Source organism: Dryobates pubescens, chromosome 6, assembly GCF_014839835.1.
Source record: "Dryobates pubescens isolate bDryPub1 chromosome 6, bDryPub1.pri, whole genome shotgun sequence".
Classification (NCBI taxonomy): Eukaryota; Metazoa; Chordata; class Aves; order Piciformes; family Picidae; genus Dryobates; species Dryobates pubescens.
The window spans coordinates 16874313-16895716 of record NC_071617.1 but is presented as its reverse complement, the minus strand read 5'-3'; the positions used below and the strand labels follow the sequence as shown (position 1 = coordinate 16895716).

Sequence of the window (21404 nt, the reverse complement as noted above, 5' to 3'; positions counted from 1 at the left end):
TAATGCTGCAAAATAGCACAGCAAATGTCGAGTGCTGCTTGGGCTACGATCACTTTTCATGAGGTGTCTTTGCTCAAAGTGGATGTTTTAAATGGGATGACCTACCTCTGCCTTCACAGGACACATAAATTGTACTGCAGGCACCTTGTGGGCCACTGAAATGCTTAGGTACCAAAAAGAGGGTTTTTTAACAGGTAGTTTGAAAGTTGGAGGAAACTCAGGAAGGACTGCTTGATAGGCATCTAGTTTTTAGAAAGCTGGATTTAAATAGTGGTGTGCTGCTAGTGATTGGTTAAGGAGCTGGTGGTATGTTCAAGCTATCGCGATCGTGATTGCAGTTCCTAGTATGGCTATGTATAGCGCCTGTTATCTCTGCAGCAGGACTTTGTGTAACCGCAGCCTGTGGCTCCTTGCCCACGCTAATGAGCTCTCCCTGAGGCTGGGCTTGTGCCTGTGGGGGTGGCACGGCATTCCGACGGTGCTGCTGTTTTGGAAACCCGGGTTTGTTAATTGTGCTTGAGTTCAGTTTGCCCAAGCCAGTGCACCAGCCTGGCCACAGGAGTTTGTCCCTGTACAGTGTGGCCAGCCCCAGTGCAGTCTGGAGGATGAGGCAAGCTGGCTGCCAAGGCTGCTAGGCTGTAGTCTGCAGCAGAGGAGAGCTGTGATTTAGACCTGAATTTGAGGGAAGTACCAGCATGTCAAGGACTGTACAGGTGAGCCACACTCGGAGCCCATTCTACTCCCTGGGAGCATAGCTGTCATTGTGTTGGTTAGCCCGTGTGGTGGGAGTGCATCGTGCAAGCTGCAGGTGTAGTTTTTCCAGTGACCCCAATTGCAGAGAAAAGCCATGGTAGCTGACCATGCCTCCTGACTGATGGGCAGAAGTGGGAGCAGATGTATTCATGGGAAGGGGTACTAGGCTGGGGGTTTACAGGAGATGTGCACTTCTGTTAGCCAAACTGGTGATGGGTGATTCACAGGGCAAGAGCACCTTGTCCAAATGATAAGGCGGTGGCTGCACACCCACAACCCAGTCGGAGTCTGCACCTCCACCCGTGCCGGGTTCTCTTCTGTACATATGCCTCCCCAGTGCTGCAGTGGAGTTCAGCAGAACTAAAATCTTGCCAGCTACAGGATTTATTAGTTTGTGTAGTTTTGTCTCCAGGTAGATAAAAATTGTGTTATTTGGAACTTTTTAAAGAATCAATCCAAATACATAGAGAAATAACCAAGAAATACCCTCTAGAGGACAATATAGCTTGTTGCTCTCAAGAAGTAAATGCCACCATCTGTTAACAGCTTGTAACTTCTGAGAATCTTGTCTGTTTCTTTTTGTTGCCTACTCATCTAAATCACAGAAAAGCAGAGGAATGGAGAGAGTTTTCCTTTTTCTTGTATGCTTGCATATTAGCAATCGTTCCTGCAAACATGGTGTTTTGTGTAAATGCAATCTTAGGGAGGTGCTAAAGTGCCTAAGAAAAAGCAGAAGAAAATCTTCACATAGAGTGATTTTTCTAACCAAGTGTATTTCATTCCTAGTGCTAATATGACAAAGTATATGTTTCCACAGCTGGATGCTCTGTATATCAGAACAGGTTGGAGTGTGTTCTGAGAATATTGTTGAAAAAATAACATTTTACTTCAGCAGCCAAGTTAAAAGGGGGCACTTAATTTGTGTGAGCTTTGCAAACTGGTGCCAGGCTGCAGCTACAATCATGCATGTGTTCTTTCACCAATAGCATCTGTTATTTAGCATTGAAATACAAAGAGTTGTATCTTGGTCTGTAATTATCCCTGAGAAAGAATGTGAACTTGACGGTTTTGAACAGTTAATTTGGAGGGAAGACATTATTAAGACCCCAGTTCCCCAGGGTAGTCCCTAAAGTTATTTTATTTACAGTGGTTCAGTCCTGTGCTTCTGGCACACCTGGCAATTTTTGTGTGTGTGATAAATTCACAGTCAGGGTACTGGCTTGCTGGTGTGGGGTCATAATGCCATGTATTATGGTTCTGGGAGGCCTGTTGAATAACTAAATCCTGTAGTATCAAACCACAGAAAATTCTAGCATAAGCCTTGGGCAAGTCCAGGTATTTCAAGGAGCTGGGGAGCAATGCCAGCTCTGCAGCCAGTTTCATTCAGTGTTGGGTGCTGGCTTTGTCACACCAGTTGGGTGTGCTGCTGAGGAGCTGTCTGTGATACCGCTAAGCCTGACACCCATTCAGATGCAAAGCAGTCCCAGATTTGGGAGGAGTGCCTCTCCAGCAGCCACACCACATGAATATTTTCATACCTTACATCTTAGATGCAGAGGACTGAGGAGACCTAGCTAGTGGGGTTCCAGTGGGAGGCAGTTCAAGGGAGATCTCTTCTCCCTGCTTCTCTTTTCCAGCTGTCCCATGAGCTGCCTACTCTGGGGCCTCCACAGTGGGCATGGCCAGGAGGCAGCTGGAAGGTTTGCTCAGGAGCTCAATAGTGATGAATCACAGAGGCATGGCAGGGATTGATAAGGTCGTGTACTTTTTGATTAGATACATCCTCCCTCTAACAGCAGTTCTTTGTCTCCATTTTGCTCTTGGTAATGTTTTTCCATGGTTCACATACAACAGCTCTCCATGCAGGAGCTGTTTGACTTGAGACAAAGTCACTATTATTCTAGGTATGCTCAGGAAGCCCTCAAAGTTTTGTTGCCCTCAGAAGACATAGATTATTGGGAATTCAGTTAAAAGCCATGCATTGTCAGCTGTGCAGTCTGGGAGCCATGACAAAAGAATGAATACTGGGTCCCTAAACTACTGAAAAATGTAGACTGCTGCAGTGCCTACAGCCTAACCAACATGCCAGTTTACCTCCTCATTTAGAGTTGGTGGAGAGCCCAAAGAACTCAGTAGAAACAGTTTGGGCTTATTTGGGTAGATTTTGGACTAGACTCTAAAGGTGTGTAAATTAGTCAAGTGCCTACTTCTGTTTACAAAGAGAAATCTTTTCAAGCTGCCCTGAATATGGCATTTGTGATGCTACTGTCCTTCCTCAAAGACCATCTTCAATGTCTCTCCAGGTCTCCTGAGTCCTTATGCTTCTCTTGACCAATCTTTGGCATTAAGCCCCACTGTCTGTGGCAAAGCCTCATCTCTCCTGCCTCTGTCCCTGCTAGTGTCCTTCCCATGGCTCCCTTGGACTCCCTCGGCTGTCCTGTCTCCCTCCTTTGCTCCTTATTGTAGTATACTGAATAGTCTTGCTCGGCAGAGTTTTCAGAAGTAAAACAAAATGAGGTAGTCGTGGATGACCAATATCAGCTTTTCCTTTTAACTCAGTTGTAAAGCATTGTTGGCTCACTGGTTTGGTTTCTACTGTCCATAAAAAGGTTTTGTGCAATAAGGCTCCTTTTTCCTATTGCCCTGTGTGACACCAGTGCCAGGATGACTCTCTGCTGGAGAGTCTCATTGCTCAGTTGTGTCACTGCTCCCTGTGAATTTCCTGGCAACCAGTTTGAGCTACACTGAACCAAAAATACCTCACTGTGCTGGGGGAAAGTCAGTTTGCAGACGTATTTCTCAATAATGACTTCTCTGGATGGTTCATGTGTTCAGCCTGCAGATGTCATTATTGTAAACTGGTGGCTGGGAGACCAATTTGCTTACTTCCAGAGGCAGTACAGTGTATGTAAGAGCTGCTTTTGTGTGACTGTCAACTGAGCTGTGATTATAAGACACCCCATACTCATTCCTCAGGATACACCAAGGGTCTCGTTTTCTACATGAATGGTCTACAGTGGCCTTTCTTGGACTCCTCAGATTACTGCAAATTGCCTTGGTTATTACTAGCAACTTAGTCCTTTTCATATATGCACCATGGTTTGTAGGTGTGTATTCTGTAAGCTATAGTCTTGCTGCTATCTTGTCTTCAAAGGCACAGTTAGCCACATCTCCAAATGAAGACATGTTCTCAAGGTGACAAAATTAGAAGAGACTAAATTGGAGAGCAGGATGTCATTTTTAGTAACAGATTCCCTTTTCTGGATTTGCAGGGTGTGAGGATTGCGGTAAAAGCCTTATAGGAGAATGCAAACTCCATGGACCACTCATCAGGGCTAAAGATAGGATTATTCCTAGCCGAGCCCGTCTCACCCTACCTCATTACCTCACTTTGCGAGTGTTGGAGTTGCGAGGTGGAAACCAGCAGAGTAAGTATTGTAGCTTTTTCCCCCACATTTGAGAAAGAGTAGGCAAAAGTACTAACACTGTCTTGTTTTCATTAGTATCTCAAGGTGTAATCATTAGGTGTTAATGGTATGAAGATTACTGTATGTTCACCTGAGCACAGTTAAAGCTCTTGGTTTTTTATGACTGATTTCTAGTAACTTCAGTGCATAAACAGAGTGCGACATTAGCCACAGCTGGTGTAGCATTTAGCTGTGAGCAATCAGTTAGCTCTGTTCAGTCAATACAAGATGAATGAATGTTGAAATTGTATCTCAGAGTAACCACCATGTACTGTTATATATTTTTATATTTATCCCAAGCTTGCAGGACAAGGAAGAGTATTCAGTGGGTGGTCAGCAACAAATTGATCAATAACATCCCTCATCCATCCCCTGCAAACTCAACACAGGAATTAATTTACCTTTGCAGCATATTCAGTTCATATTGTAGAAAGGTTTGTTTCTTTCTGAGAGCAGGGCAATTCAAATGCCCAAACTTGAACAAAGGAACAACATCCCTAGTGTGAAATTTTTCCACAACTACCTGTGTATAATTAGTCCTGCCTAGACTGCATTTCAGAAAGAGAATGGCAAGATGCCTCACCATTGTGATTAGGCAGGGGAGTAACTAGAAAGACTAGATGGCTAGTGTGTTTTTAGAGATTCTTTCCTCTCATACTGGGAGGGAACCACCTCCTAAACTATGCCTGCAAGCAGAGCTCTATGATAACATCAGCTTGTAGATTGAAGAGTATCAACACATTTGTGTTGCATTCTCAGTTTAATACAATCATAGATTTTAGACACTTTTGTATTGAAAGTAATACCCATTGAAAAAAAAAATCTGTACATATTTACATCTTTTTTAGATTCTTCTAGTTAGAGTTATTTGCCTGGGTTATTAGTCTAGAAGAATTCAGGTGTTCCACACTATTGTGTTTATCTCTGTTTTCACAACTGTAAATATACAAGTAATAGCTTGTGATGTCTATATTAATGAGAGACTGGTCCTTTTTTTATTCACAGTCCTTGGAGTATTTGCAAAGAAAGTAATACAGAAGAGAACACAGTTTGGTCCTTATGTTGGTCAACTCTCTACAAAACTTACCTGCTATGATGAGAGCAGGCTAGTCCTGCAGGTAAAAAACTAGTGTCTTACTATCCATTGTCTTTAACAGCTTGTATGTATTTATGTATTTTTACCATTTGCCATCTGATCTAGTTAATACTTGTACTTCTGATCTGTGTGTATCAATGTGAATCACATTATCAGACAGCACAGCATTACCTGAAATACCAACCTGTTCCTGTATATTGTGTTTCCTAGAAGTTTCCTTTTCTGCTTTCTAGTTTTACCATGTCTGGAGTAATTTACCTGTCACTCTAACAGCTCTTGATGAATGTTTCACAGAGCACAGCTATTTGAAGTGTCCAGGGATAGTACTGTCATCCCAGATAAAACAAAAGGATTTGTGCTTAACAGGATGCCACTGGGAAGGTTAAGTTTGTGCACTGAGTTAGCAGCAGTGGCAGAAATACATGCTATGGCTCTTGCTTAGTAGGAAGGAAGAGTGCAGGGATAGGGAAGCACTTTTTAATGATGTGATTTTATCTATAAACTTTGACACGCAGCGCATGAGCTCAGTTTACCCAGATTGCTGTTTAGGGCTGGTACTATCCCTTGCTGCATGTGCAGATACTGATCATCTCATCTGGACTGTGACACTATTGTTTATTCTTTGCCCAGCACATGTAGTGGCCTCTAGGGGCTAGCCTAGTTTAGAGATACCTACATGCACATCGTTCCCACAGGAATTCCTTGGAAGTGACAGTTTATCCTAATCCTTTACACCCTGCTCTTTGCATTTTGCTGCATGGCTCACCTCTCTGTCATACAGTGACTCTGTAGTCAAGCCACAGATGCTGTCAGGGCTTCCTGACAGGTCATGGTTCTTCCAAAGTCTACATTTCATATCAGGCCCTCTCACCCCACAGGAGAGAGGGACCAACAGCAGCTCTCCTGTGACGTGCATTATGACCTTCACTTGAGCTTTCTCCAGAAGTGTGGCCTGGAAAACACTGTGTTGTGGAGTAAAGCCCAAGTACAGATACTTTGTTGTTTCTTTGACAGCAAATCGATAGCTTCAGTATTTCCTGTAAACTTAATTTGCTTGTGGAAGTAATGTGAATGGTTTGCCAGGAAAGTATTACTGTCATGGCATGTTGACATCAGAGAGGAATTGTTCTTTCCTGTAACTAAAATTCTTCCATCTTTTTATGAGATACTTTAATTCCTACAAATGAAGAAAACATACTTCTCTAACAGGCTTGTGAGCATGGATGAGCTAAGCACCCAGTTCCTTCCTCTTCATTAGGCCATTGTAAACCACACCCTACCCTCTATCAGTCAGCCTCGTTTGCTTAAACGTATACAGTGATAAGCACAGCTCTGGCTGATGAATGGGCTGTTTCTTCAAAAGTGGAGACTAGAGTCCCAGCTTTCCTACATGAAAGTGATAACTGCCTTGAATTCTGTCTAGCAGCATTCTCAGTATGATATCAAGCTTGTCCAACAGACAAGTGCTTTCACTGGAAACATGATGCAGTTGGATGAAATAGTTCTCAGAAGCAATGTAAATGCAACTTTTTTTTTTTTGCAACTAATTGCTCACTTGCATGGTTAGAAGAACAGGCAGGTGCTGTGCTGACATCTGTTGTGCACCTCCAGCTGTCTGTGTTGAAGTGGGTATTGCAGAAAAGCAACTGTCTTGTGCAAGGTTGGGAGCATTTGCCTTGCAGAGACATTGTCTTGGAAAGGACTCGAGGAAGAATGATGTAAAGCAAAGAGAAAGAGGTCTTTCTGGTACAACTGTGCATTTGTATTTACTTTTGTATTGTTCAGGGGAAAAAGAGAAGACTGTTAAAATGCCATTATATTGTATGTTACCTCCCTGGACTTATTACACAAGTTATGCAATTGTTCCATGCAAAATGTGGCATTAATAGGGCTCTAAGGCTTGAGATTATCAAGTACTCAGGAAGTACATTAAGGCATAGAGCTTATCTTTCTACCTGCCTGTGCTTAGTTCTTATAATATTATCTTTATAGAACATAAAAATGATGAAATATAAACTGGAAATACATACAAAGGCCTACAGTTATTTTAGTTACTGGCTGCCTTGGCAGGTACTAGTTTTTCACTTTCTTTTACACTCAGTGTCCTTTTAGAGTGATCTATTTCAAAACAACCACAATTTCAAAAGACATATGACCAAGGGAGGGTAAATAACTGATAGCCATGATTCCAAGTTAAAGAAAACTAATGTGCCTCTATACAGGACTTGGTTTTATCATGTTCTTTCTCCTGTCCTCTGCCTTTGTTTCAGGTATTGAAAGATGGAGGGAAGTACTTTCTGGACACTCCCAATGAAGACTGTGGAAACTGGATGATGTTTGTCCGGCTAGCCCGGAACCAAGAAGAACAGACCCTTGTGGCTTATCAGCACTGTGGAGAAGTCTACTTCACAACCGTTAAGGTAGGTAAACCCACATTGCTTCACCTGGCATCCAAATGGAAATCTATAGGCAAAGGCTCTGGAAGGCTAACCCCTTTACAGATGAAAGATTGATTATATTTTGCCAACTCTATCTTTATTGTATGCCATCTTCATATCACATAATCTGTAGTAAGGCAAGCAGTGTATGGAGTTTTTCAGTCAAAGGGCATTGTGTACTTGCTTGCTTGCTGCTGTGGATAGTGAAGAAACCAAGCAGAGGGCAGGAGAAGTAATCGTGGTGGCAGCATTTGAACATCAATGTTACAATGTTCTTCAGTTCCAGATAGGTACAGGGTGAGATTGTTTAGCATTGATGCATTCAACAGTACTGCATCCTACAAAGAACAAACACATTCCATTCTTTTACTACATTTTTGGATGCATGTTGTGTTCTATACATAGAATACATAGAATAAACCAGGTTGGAAGAGACCTTCAAGATCATCGCATCCAACCCATCAACCAATCCAACACCACCTAAACAACTAACCCACGGCACCAAGCACCCCATCAAGTCTCCTCCTGAAAACCTCCAATGACAGCGACTCCACCACCTCCCCTGGCAGCCCATTCCAAGGGGCAATCACTCTCTCTGTATAGAACTTCTTCCTAACATCCAACCTAAACCTCCCCTGGCACAGCCTGAGACTGTGTCCTCTTGTTCTGGTACTGGCTGCCTGGGAGAAGAGACCAACATCCATCTGTCTACAACCTCCCTTCAGGTAGTTGTAGAGAGCAGTAAGGTCACCCCTGAGTCTCCTCTTCTCCAGGCTAATTCTGAGCACATTACCAGGTGCTCAGGAACAGGGTGTTAAGTAGAATCTTTACATACTATTTTCCACACTCATTACATCTGAAGTCTCAGGTGAAGAACTTAAAATACTGTGATGTTGCTACAACAAGGTCAGTCTGTTAGAGATTCTGGACTGCATCTTCATCTGAGGAGAAGACACAAAGTATAGAATTTATAAACATACATGTTTCTGCTCGTTTGGCCACTTTCTCAGGCAAAGCTTGTTTTAATCAGAACTTACTCTTTTGTACACTTAGGAAATGGAAGGCTGCATGTTGAACATTCATTGTTTTATCCTTAAGTAAATGCTTGTATATCATTGTGAGCAAGATGCTAATCTGAGGCATTCTTTAAGATGTGTTTGAGAATCTGATGCAGTCCATACCATTTGAGATTTGTTTGATTTTGAATGCTTGCTGTACTTGTAAAACTGACAGGATTAATAGTACTGTGTTTGGGAAGCATGGAAAAATGCTTTTCTAAGAAGTTGTAGTTATGTACTGGTAACTTCACAGTTCCCAGTAAAATTACATACTATTTGAACAAGCTCTGCTGCCTTCAGCAGAACTCTGCTCACTGGCATTAATGGAGAGTTGACTGACATGAAGAGTTTCTTAGGATAAGGACTGTGTCTTGGACCATTTACTGTCCTGTGTATCGTAGGGAATTACTTTGGTTTTGGTTCTGGTAAGTCTCAGTGTCATTCATGGTGCTGTGGCATCCCACAGATGTCCTGCTTAGTGAAAGTGATAGATTTTTACTACACCTAGGCACACCCTGCTGCTGACAGAGTGAGGCTGCCTTAGGGCTGGTTGTGAAGATATTTTCTCAAGATATTTGAATAAATTCTGTTTAGGGATGATAATTCTGTTTTAGGGGAGGTTCAGGTTGGATGTTAGGAAAAAGTTCTATACAGAAAGAGTGATTGCACATTGGAATGGGCTGCCTGGGGAGGTGGTGGAGTCGCCATCACTGGAGGTTTTCAGGAGAAGACTTGATGGGGTGCTTGGTGCCGTGGGTTAGTTGCTTGGGTGGTGTTTGATTGGTTGATGGGTTGGACGCGATGATCTTGAAGGTCTCTTCCAACCTGGTTTATTCTATGTATTCTAAATTGGGAGCAGAAGGATTGGTTTCTTTTTCTTTCCCTCCTGTTTTTACAAAGAGGTGGGGTCTCAGTGACATGAAAATGCAGCTACAAAAGCAGACGTGTAAGTGGCATACTAACAGCACTGCTAGTGTACTTGCTGACCTAAAGACTGCAGCCCCTGGAAATAAGAGCTTTTAAAAAGTATAGAATTATGAGGAAGTAAAAATTATCCACAATTGCTGTCTGATCACAGGAAAGTTTTGTGGGAGTGCTGCCATATCTTTCTCTTATTTTCATTGGTGAGACAGATTAAATCACAATTTTTAGTGGATCTGGATACTGGTGTTTGATCTCAGTTTTACTGAGATTAGAGCTTTTACCATACTCAACTATTTGATATACTGATGCATTTGCTTTCCCTCCAAAGTTACCTTGAAGGGATCTCAGTCTCCCACAGAGAATATCGCTGCTGGTGCAGGAACGTTGAACAGGAAGTCATGACAGTATCATGCTGGGCAGCTGTTTGTGGGTACCAGTCTCAGGTGTCACTGGCTGAGGTCCCTGGGCTTCTGCAGGCATTTGTCTTTGTGAAGGTTCCCAGGAGCTTCACCTGAACAGACTATTTTCTCCATCTAAGCATTTCTCTACTATTTTCTTGATCTAAACAGACTAGATGCAGCCATACAATGCATGACTGGCCTCCTGTCCTTTACAGATTAAATTCAGCACATCCCATTTCTGTTCAGGCCAGATGTTATCTAAATGTGAAATCAACCAATACTAGTTGTCATAAGCAAACTGACTTGTGCTTGTGAGTTCAACACTTCTGTTTTCAACAGTACACACACCATGACTTGTCACCTGCCAGCATTTATAGTCTAAGTTATCTTTCATTTACCTATTCAACACCGGTGTTATAAGTGGATTTCAAGATGTCACATTTTGTGGAATGAGACTCAGCTGCACTCCTTCCAGGCTAGTTTGCTCTTTTCAGTGGCCCAAGTTACCTGAAGGATGGCCAAGGGCTCAGGTCCAGCCAACATGGATTTAGGAAGGGCAGGTCCTGCCTCTCCAACCTGATCTCCTTCTATGATCAGGTGACCCATCTGGTGGACGTGGGGAGGCCTGTGGATGTAGTCTATGTGGACTTCAGCAAGGCCTTTGACATCATCCCCCACAGTAAACTGCTGGCTAAGCTGTCAGCTCGTGTCTTGGACAGCAGCACTCTGTGCTGGGTTAGGAACTGGCTGGAGGGCTGAGCCCAGAGAGTGGTGGTGAATGGTGCCACATCCAGCTGGCAGCCAGTCACTAGTGGTGCCCCCAGGGATCACTACTGGGTCCCATCCTCTTTAATATCTTCATTGATGATCTGGATGAGGGGATTGAGACAGTCATCAGCAAATTTGCAGATGACACCAAGTTGGGAGCAGATGTTGATCTGTTAGAGGACAGAAGGGCTCTGCAGAGGGACCTCAACCCACTGGACAGATGGGCAGAGTCCAGTGGGATGGCATTCAACAAGTCCAAGTGCCAGGTACTGCACTTTGGCCACAGCAAACCCATGCAGAGCTATAGGCTGGAGTCAGAGTGACTGGAGAGTTGCCAAACAGAAAGGGACCTGGGGGTGCTGATTGACAGCCACCTAAACATGAGCCAGCAGTGTGCCCAGGTGGCCAAGAAAGCCAACGGCATCCTGGCCTGTATTAGGAATAGTGTGGCCAGCAGGAGCAGGGAGGTCATTGTGCCCCTGTACTCTGCACTGGTTAGGCCACACCTTGAGTACTGTGTCCAGTTCTGGGCCCCTCAGTTTAGGAAGGACATCGAGACACTTGAACGTGTCCAGAGAAGGGCAACAAGGCTGGTGAGAGGCCTTGAGCACAAGCCCTATGAGGTGAGGCTGAGGGAGCTGGGATTGTTTAGCCTGGAGAAGAGGAGGCTCAGGGGTGACCTCATTGCTCTCTACAACTACCTGAAAGGTGGTTGTAGCCAGGAGGGAGTTGGTCTCTTCTCCCAGGCAACCAGCACCAGAACGAGAGGACACAGCCTCAAGCTGCACCAGGGGAAGTTTAGGCTCGAGGTGAGGAGAAAGTTCTTCACAGAGTCAGTCATTGGTCATTGGAATGGGTGGCCCAGGGAGGTGGTGGAGTCAACATCCCTGGAGGTATTCAAGAGGGGATTGGATGTGGCACTTGGTGCCATGGTCTGGTCATGAGGTCTGTGGTGACAGGTTGGACTCGATGATCTTTGAGGTCTCTTCCAACCTTACTGATACTGTGATAAGTTTAGATTAGTTGAAACAAAACAAAAAAGTTGTTAGCCATTGTAATGTGTTGCCCAGGGAGGTGGTGGAGTCACCTTCCCTGGAGGTGCTCAAAAAGGGTTTGCATGTGGCACTTGAAGCCATGGTTTAGTAGTCATGAGGTGTTGGGTGACAGGCTGGACTTGACAATCTCTGAGGTCTTTTCCAACCTTATTGATTCTATGATTCTATGAAAACTACAAGTTTTCACCATGAGGGTGGTGAGATGCTGGCACAGGTTGCCCAGGGAGGTGGCAGAAGCCCCATCCCTGGAGGTTTTTAAGGCCAGGCTGGATGTGGCTCTGAGCAACCCAATCTAGTGTGTCCCTGCCCGTGTCAGGTGGCTCAGAACTAGAGATCCTTGAGGTCCCTCCAACCCTAACAATTCTATGATTCTAAGTACAGTGAAGATTTGCTCTACCTCTATTGCAACAATGTTGGTTTACCTTACAGATGAAAAAAATTGTGTGCAGGGCCAGGGAGTCATGACCACAAGGTTTTCTCCTTTGCTTTTTAGATAACTATTAAGTCTTTAGTCAGTGAGTGCAACTACTTCTCTCTTTCTCTATCTCTACACTCTGCTGTATTATTGACTGAAAGTATTTGTCAGAGAAAGTCATAGTCCTGTCCAAGGAAAGATTTGGGCAGGCATGACTGGATAGGAGGCTGCAGATTATGGCCTCCTTTTAGCCCTGTATGGGAAGGCTTCAGTGAAAGGAGGGCAGCAGCACAATAAAGCACATGCCTAAGTGAGCACATCAGATCCAGCATGTAGAAGCACACAAATCTGACTTGCAGTCCACTTATTGATCAGTTCTGCACCTGTGCTCATTGAGTGCAGTGTATCCAGGAGGCATCCAATCTGTTGTGCATTCAGAATGCAATTTCCCAGTAGGCTTCAAGACATCAAGGAATGGGATATCTGGACATCATACTGTGCAAAGGTCACGAGGGCTGAGGCGCGCCTTGTGCTACTGCCCCCAAAAGTCTCTGCACACACACATTTTTGCTTTTAGAAACTGTGACTGTGTCAAACCCCAGTGGATGGTAATGCTCTAAAGTGCTTGAATTTCGAAACTAAATTACCACTAGTTGAAACAGATTCAAATAATTACGCTCAGTTAAGGACAACGATCTGAGATCCCATCGCTCCAGTTTCCAGCGTTATTTGGCTTGGGAGAATTGGTCCAAGTAAATGTGCTGTTTTCTTCCACTCACAGCCAATTGAACCTCACACAGAATTGAAAGTATGGTATGCTGCTGATTATGCCAAATTTATGGAAGCTTCTGCAGTCTTCATTAAAGAAGAATCTGATGTCTGTCCTTTGCCTCCAGTATCAGTAAGTACCCCTAATCTGCATTCAAGCAATCACCTGACATAGTAAATTACAGTTTATTTATGTGCTCTTTCTGTTTATGTAACTCTGGTAATGTTAGAGTAGACTGGAATGGGCTGCCCAGGGAGGTGGTAGTCGCCGTCCCTGGAGGTGTTCAAGGGGAGATTTGACGTGGCACTTGGTGCCATGGTCTAGTCGTGAGGTCTGTCGAGACAGGTTGGACTTGATGATCCTTGAGGTGTCTTCCAACCTTAGTTATACTGTGATACTGTGATACCGTAGGGTAGTTGGCTTACACAAAGCCAAGAGCAATTTTAACCAAGCAGCTACTCAGAGAAAGGTTGCTCTTCCTCTCTTGTGTTTGTAATCTAATGGAACCATTTGTTATAGCCAGAAACAAGTGGCACCAGTGGATTGTGTTGGAAAGACTTAAGATGGACATTAATTTGTAGGTATCTAAGGTATTAAGCTGCAGACTTCTTCCACCAACTCCCTCTTGGTCAGATAATGCACTGTTTCAGTCTTTCCCATGCAGTAACCCTTCTCTTCTAATCCCAGTACTTCCCCCTTCTATATGATAGTCAACATTCTTAAACTGATAGGAAAAGTGTGTTAATTGTTGAAAACATGGCCTTGAAGATTCAAAGCTAAGCTAGAAGGAAATCTTATACAGGGAATACAAAAGAACCAGGAATTCAGAGGTGCTCCAGGAAGGGAAATGATCCTGTTGCTACTTTTGTATGTGAGGCCTTCAGACTATACCTCAGAAAGAAGGTGTGGGAGTGCCACAGCATCAGACACAGAGAGAAGAGCATTCCACCTGTAAATAACAACAGAGTATGCATAGAATCATAGAATTGTTAGGATTGGAAGGGACCTCAAGGATCATCTAGTTCCAACCCCCGCTACCATGGGCAGGGACACTTCACACTAGATCAGGTTGCTTAGAGCCACATCCGGCCTGGCCTTTAAAAACTTCCAGAGATGAGATTTCTACCTCCTCCCTGGGCAACCTGTTCCAGGGTCTCAGCACCTGCACAGTGAAGAATTTCTTCCTAACATCCAATCTGAACCTACCCATTTCTAGTTTTGTTCCATTCCCCCTAGTCCTATCACTACCTGACACCCTAAAAAGTCCATCACCAGCTTTCTTGTAGGTCCCCTTAAGATACTGGAAGGCCACAATAAGGTCTCCTCAGAGCCTTCTCCTCTCCAGGCTGAATAGCCCCAACTCTCTCAGTCTGTCTTCACAGGAGAGAAGCTCCAGCCCTTTGATCATCCTCATGGCCCTTCTCTGGACATGTTCCAGCACATCCATCTCCTTCTTGCAATAGGGGCTCCAGAACTGGACACAGTACTCCAGGTGGGGTCTCACCAAAGTGGAGCAGAGGGGAAGATTCACCTCCCTTGACATCCTGGCCACATTTCTCTTGATGCAGCCCAGGATACAATTTGCTTTCTGGGCTGCAAGTGCACCCTGGTGGCTCATATTGAGCTTCTCATCCACCTGCACCCGCAACTCCCCTTCCTCAGTGCTGCTCTCAAGACAGTCACTACCCAGCCTATATTGGTGCTTGGGATTGCCCTGACCGAGATACAGGACCTTGCATTTGGTCATGTTGAACCTCATGAGGTTGGCTTGTGCTCACCTCTCCAGCCTGTCAAGGTCCCTCTGGATGGCATCTGTTCTCTCCAGCATGTCTGCTGCACCACACAGCTTGGTGTCGCCAGCAAACCTGCTGAGGGTGCACTCAATGCCACTGTCCATGGCACTGACAAAGATGTTGAACAAGATGGGTCCCAGGACTGATCCCTGAGGGACTCCACTTGTCACTGGCCTCCACTTGGATGTGGACCCTCTTCATGCTTTGCAGAGTAAGCTCAAGAACAAGGGAAAGCAAGAACATAGCTTACATAAGCTTACATAAAATGTAGAGGCAGCCAAGGAAGTACACAGCTCTGTATTAACTGGAATTACATTTCATTGGTATTTTTGTATTATTTTTTTTAGACTGTCAGCATTTAAGGTCAATTCAACTAAATCAAGAGGAACTCTTATTTCCACATAAATAATACTCCCAAATAATGCATTACTTCCCAAAAAGTGTGTTAATGCCTTAAAGTTAGCATAGGCTTGAGACCCCCAACCCTAAGGTGTTATTCAATATAAGAATGTCTAATGCCAAATGTCAAGCTAAGGGAAGTCTTGCCTGGAGGCATTGACCATTCTTGTCTGGTAAAGTATGGAATCAGCCCAAAGCACAGGAAAATCTTGTATGGATAAACTACATTTGTGTGCAGAAACCCACCCTGCAAATGCAGATGAACATCAGCCTAAGGATAAAGGACAATTTGCAACTTCAGAAGTAATTTGATAAAAGCAACATATGTAGAGACTTTGAAATTCAATCAGCACAGATAAACACAGGTGAAGGACGCAGGACTGTTACAGTGTATGATACACAAAAACATGGACATTGACGTTTAGTCAACCATTTTTTTGTCCTTCTAGTTTGTAGACTCCGAGAGAGAATCCTTTTCTAGTTGAACTGCCATGCCATGATACACTGAAGGAAATATCACCAAGAACAATGACAGGCCTTGGGAAAGCTCTAGATGTAGGGTCAATGAGAAGATGTAGGGTCAGTGAGAAGGATGTTACCTTTCTTTGGAATGGTTAATAATAAAAACTTGATTCTGTTCTCATTGCAGAAAGAGCCTGTAGACCCTTGGACATGCTCCAGCTGTAGAAGCAGTTTTGCAACTTTTGCTCTGCTGGAATCTCACCAGTGCATCCATAAAGACCGAGTCCTTACCACCAGGTTCAGACCACCGAATAAATTAGGACCCATAAAAGCAAAAAGCAAACTCAAAGGGAAACTGAGAGGAGCGGCGTTAGGCAAAAGCATTGCTCAGTGCCTTGGGACCATTTCCTGTTCCTCTGCTGCAAAGCTTGGCTGTGGCAGCTCAGGAAGCACTTGTGATGCCCTTGCGAGGCTCATCCCTAAATGGAGAAACGGCCGATCGGCACTGCTGAAGGGACGAGAAGCGAAGCAGACTGACAGCTTCCCTTGCCGGCTCTGTGGGAAGACATTTGACTCCATTGACAAGCTCACAGTCCACACTTACATGCACAAAGGGGAGCGCCCCTACAAGTGTTCACAGCAAGGATGCACAAAAGCCTTCATTTCCAAATATAAACTGCTCAGGTACGGCTCCGGAGGCGCTCCTTTTCTGGTGGGTGTGCGGGGAACGGGACAAACCCGTCTGCTTCCTTTGGGCTGTCCGAATTCAGTTAATTCCTGAGTTTGGTTTTATCATTCCTGCTTTGGTAGGATTGTAGAAAACCATCCTCCCTCGATTGCAGTGACTGCTCTGAAAGATTAGGTTGAGCACTTGTAATCTAATCTTGTGCTTTATGATTGATGACTTTCCTCTCCCGTGAAAGAGGTTAGGCTTTCAATAATAAATCTGAGACCTTGTGAAAATTGCTTCCTTCATGAGTGACGGTGTTTTCAAGTTTTGAAGCCTCAAGAGCATTTGCACAAATGTAAATAATTCTTTTTCTTTTACTGTCTTAGGCACTCAGCCACTCACTCTCCACAGAAGTCTCACCAGTGTGGCTACTGTGAAAAGACCTTTCACAGGAAAGACCATCTAAAGAATCATCTGCAGACTCATGACCCTAACAAGATGGCCTTCAAATGTGAAGAGTGTGGCAAGAAATACAACACCAAACTAGGCTATAAGAGACACTTGGCTCTTCATGCAGCCACCAGCGGCGACCTTACCTGTAGGGTATGCGCCCAGGAGTTTGGCAGTACCGAAGTTTTGTTGGAACACCTCAAAACCCACGCAGGGAAACCAACTGGCAGTACAAAGGAAAAGAAACATAAATGTGACCACTGTGAGCGTCACTTCTATACCCGCAAGGACGTGCGGCGGCACATGGTAGTTCACACAGGCTGCAAAGACTTCCTGTGCCAGTTCTGTGCCCAGAGGTTTGGGAGGAAGGACCATTTGACTCGCCATACTAGGAAGACTCATCCACAAGAACTGCTGAAGAGCAGATGGCAGAATGGCGATTCTGTGGGTCTCCTTGACCAGATTTTCCCCTTCAGGCTGAAGGAAGATGCCAGCCTATTGTCTCCTTTTCCTGAAAGGGTCTCTGTGCAGAATGGGCTGTTGAGTAATTCAGAATCGGAGGAATACAACTGTTCACATCTTCATTCCCAGCCAAGCATACAAACTGCTCTTCCTCTTGAGCCTTCTCATTTGCAAAGGATGGGCTGTGCAGACAGCCTTCCAGCTGTCCATACCGTACCATGCTCAACAGCCATTCCTGCCAACCTGAACCTCCATCAGCCTAATAAATATGATGTTAGTTCTACCTCATTTGCAGCAGGATCTCTCAAGAATCTACCGATAAAAGTGGACGTTAAAGGTTATAACGTGCATCTTCTTGAGGACCTGCCCTTACCAGAACCTCAGTCTCTCCACAAAATCAATCTGGAAGAAGCTTCCTCAGGGCCTGTAGGGGATACTAACAAGTACCCAGTGCACAAGGAGACAGAGGCAGCAGCTGAAACTACAAGCCTGCCTTTCATGGATCTCACTCATGTGATGAGTTTCTGGCAGCTCCCACCAGGTGACAACCAGAACACTACTGGGGACATCACAATGGCATTTGGTCCAGAGGAGCCATCACACAGGCTGAATGGCCTTGGCCAACAGCAAAGTCTTCAGCTTGCAACTGGTGGGATGGCCATAAACCAGTTGCATCATCTTCCTCGCTCCTTCCCTTCCACTACAAATTCTGTAACATTGCCTCATTTTCACCATGCCTTCAAATAACTATCACTGTGGGATCGTTTTTTCCCTTCTTTTTAAGACTGTGCTTACTTAAATCTGTTAGTATGGGGTGTTTTTGGTTTTGTTCTGTTTTGAGGAAAAACTGCCCTGAATGTTTTCAAAGCACATTATGGACATGGTAGCTAAATTCAGGATGTTAATAAACAAGAAGCTCTATTTTTCATACTACTATTATTTTTTTAGTGTATTAAAATAGCTGAACTAACATATTTCCCTCAATGCCCCCTATATTTTTGTTTCTTACCTTTCATGCAAACGGCTGAATAAATATCTTCAGTGACAGAGAAGCATCAGGCACAATGGAACTATGCTGCTGTGGTAGGAAAAAAAGGGTGGATGGGAAGAAGGCAGAAATCATAGAAAAATAAATTTCATGAGCCATAAATCACAGCAAATTTATACAGATGGCAAATGTAACAAACAATTTACCAGCATCAGATAGATTTCTTTTAAGCACTTAGTTACTGGACTTTATGAATCTTTACTTTTAATCAGAATCATTCCAGGAGTAAATCTTACTTCCTTGTCTCACTTTGTTAAAATGAAGGAGATCACTGTTGTGATTATGTGTAACTAGATTTTGTTTTCTGAAGTGCACCTCAGCTGTGTGCACCTCCTGCATTTTACCTAGGGCTGGAAATAACTGCCACTTTGCATGACTCTGTAAGAACTGATGTCTTGTATATGTGCAGTTTGCAGAATGGAAAGTGAATTGTCTTGAAGGTTAGAGCAAAATGTTAACTTTCATGTAAAGCTGGATCTGGCAAGATAATAGACACCAGTCTCTCCCTTTCCCATAAAGCACTTAAAAGCATTTGCTTAGATTTAAGCAGGTGTTTAACCTATTGGGTCAATAGGTTGGTTGATTGAACACACAATGAAAAATAATGCTTCCTGTCTAAGGGGCCTTTATTCACCTTTTCTTGATAAAAATGGCCTTAGTTTAGACTAGGAAATTATTATCATCTGAAATGTGGATTACTTCACAGAGGGCCAGCCCTGGCCCAGGGAAACCGGTGGCCAAGCAAGATCTCTGTGGAGCCAGGGGCAGGTCCACCCATGGAAGAGTTGTGGTGGTGAGAGCTGATACGGGGCTTTCTTCAAAGCCAGGTTCTGGACTCACCTCACAAGTGTCCTCTGAAATTGGTGTGTGTTGACGGTCGAGGCCGTTTTGATCACGGGGGTTTTGCAGCACTGGGATAGTTGCAGCTGGCTTTCCAGCCTTTGTTTCTTCCAAGCAGAACTGTGGGGACTTTTGTTTGTTTCCTGGGGTAAATAATTCACATGCATTTCCAGTTGATGGGTGTGTTGATGTGACAGGCCTATCACTTGATGAATGAACTAGCAGAAATTGCAAACCCCCCTGCTTTTAGTGGATGACAGAGTGACTGGTGGATCCTGTTGCACTTCAAACAGACACAGCATTTCTGAACCCGAGTAAATTCTCAAACGATGAGAGCTACTCTCCCATTAAGTCCAAAGAGAGTTAATTATATCTAATGATCATTGCTGATAGAGTGTGAAGCTTGTTCACCCCCATTAATCACAGGAAGATTTCCAGACAACTTCAAATTAAAAAAAAAAATGTTTTTTAAGTGATTGCTGTTTTGCTGTTAAATGAACTACAATGGCTTTGTACAAATATAATGATCTGAAAATTCTTACAAGTTTATCAGTATTTGGATTAAGGCAAGGTTGTACTATTGCAGCTCACGTGAGACTCTGCTCTTCAGGTGCACTGTTCAGAGGTATTATTTTGTTGCAAAAATGTTTTGGCATATGGCAAACCAGAAGGCATTCTAAGATAATTCTTTTAAAGGTAACAGCAGGAGGAAGGGGAGGTGCTGCTGCTGCACAGTCAGGCCCACTTTCCAGCTATTTAAACTATGAGTTCCAGAATAGGGGAAAGGCTGCAGGCAATGTTACATGCACATGCTACAGCTGGACTGGTGTTTAGATCTGGACTTGGAAAGGTGTCTGTATATTCCCTTACTACATTGTTTTCCTTGTTCATGGAAATTGTATTCATTTGGCTTCATCCAAGCTTATTATGTACTTGTTAAAAAAAAGCAAACAAACAAAAACCCCCCACTCATTAATTCTGTACCACTACCTGATCATGTACTTTGAATAGACATTTTGTTATTTTGGGTTGTGCTTTTATAAGAGGTGTAACTAATTACTGATATACTTGTATTTGAATTAAAATGTGATGTTAAGAAGAAAATGTTATGCAAACACCGAGTTGGACTGGACACCCACCTTCTTTCTGCTGCTCGACTGTAGCAGGTGCCTGAGCTCTGAGCTGCCTGGAGAGGCACTGTGCCTGACCTCAGTGGAAAGCTGCATTGGTGAGAGATGGTTATCATTTGTAGCTAGGGGTTAAAGACCAAGCATAATTCAAGTAAAGAGAAAATAACCACTTCAGAGATTAAAACAATTAAACAGCACACAGTGACATCTACAAGTAAAGCAGAGTAGCAAACCTCAGATGTGTAATACTTCAGCTTCAACTCTTCAGTCCATTCAATTTTTTTCTTCCAGATTCTTGCCATCAAAAGTGTAGAGGAAGCTGATGATGTCACAGCACAAAGGCAGGCAAGTTATTTCAGGAGGTTATGTTTGCAGAAAAATTGTTTTACAGAATCACAGATCACAGGTTGTTAGGGGTTTGGAAGGGACCTCTGGAGATCTTCAAGAGCAGGACCATAGAAGCTAGACCAGGTCACACAGGAATGCATCCAGACAGGTCTTGGAAGTCTCCAGAGAAGACTCCACAACGTCTCTGGGCAGCCTGTTCCAGTACTCCGTGACTTTTACAATAAAGAAGTTCTTCCTCATGTTGAGGTGGAACTTCCTGTGCTGCAGTTTACATCCATTGCTCCTTGTCCTGTCACAGGGCAGAAGAGGCTGCCCCCTCCTTCCTGACACCCAACCTTCCTATATTTATATACATTTACGAAATCCCCTCTGAGTCTTCTCCTTTCCAGACTAAACAGCCCCAGGGCTCTCAGCCTTTCCTCATGAGGCAGTGCTCCACTCCCTTAACCATCCTTGTAGCCTCCTGTTGGACTCTCTAAACTTGATCCAAGTCCCTCCTTAACTGGGGAGCCCAGAACTGGTTGCAATATTCCAGGTGGGGCCTCACCAGGGAAGAGTTTTATAATTCTCACAACTCAGGAAATAGCCTGAAGTCATCTAATCCTTAAAGCAGGACTGGACTCTCTTGTAGTTCTGTTAAGGGGACTTCTGTGAGTGT

At 43.9% G+C, this 21404-nt stretch overlaps 1 protein-coding gene and 1 long non-coding RNA gene across 2 annotated transcripts; one reads left to right on the top strand and one right to left on the bottom strand.

The window, feature by feature from the left end:
- Positions 1 to 3994: 3994 nt before the first annotated feature.
- PLAGL1 (PLAG1 like zinc finger 1) lies at positions 3995 to 18396 on the top strand. The gene is made up of 6 exons (XM_009901388.2): positions 3995 to 4181; positions 5226 to 5338; positions 7587 to 7736; positions 13157 to 13276; positions 15986 to 16482; positions 16855 to 18396. The coding sequence occupies exons 3-6, from the start codon at positions 7647 to 7649 to the stop codon at positions 18125 to 18127; spliced, it is 1980 nt and encodes a 659-aa protein (XP_009899690.2). The 5' UTR covers positions 3995 to 4181; positions 5226 to 5338; positions 7587 to 7646; the 3' UTR covers positions 18128 to 18396.
- Positions 7948 to 18484, bottom strand: LOC128897303 (uncharacterized). Its single transcript, XR_008462313.1, has 3 exons — positions 18390 to 18484; positions 17065 to 17141; positions 7948 to 8092 (listed from the first exon to the last, which is right to left on the bottom strand). It is a non-coding gene; the product is annotated as an uncharacterized LOC128897303 (long non-coding RNA).
- Between the last annotated feature and the right edge of the window lie 2920 nt (positions 18485 to 21404).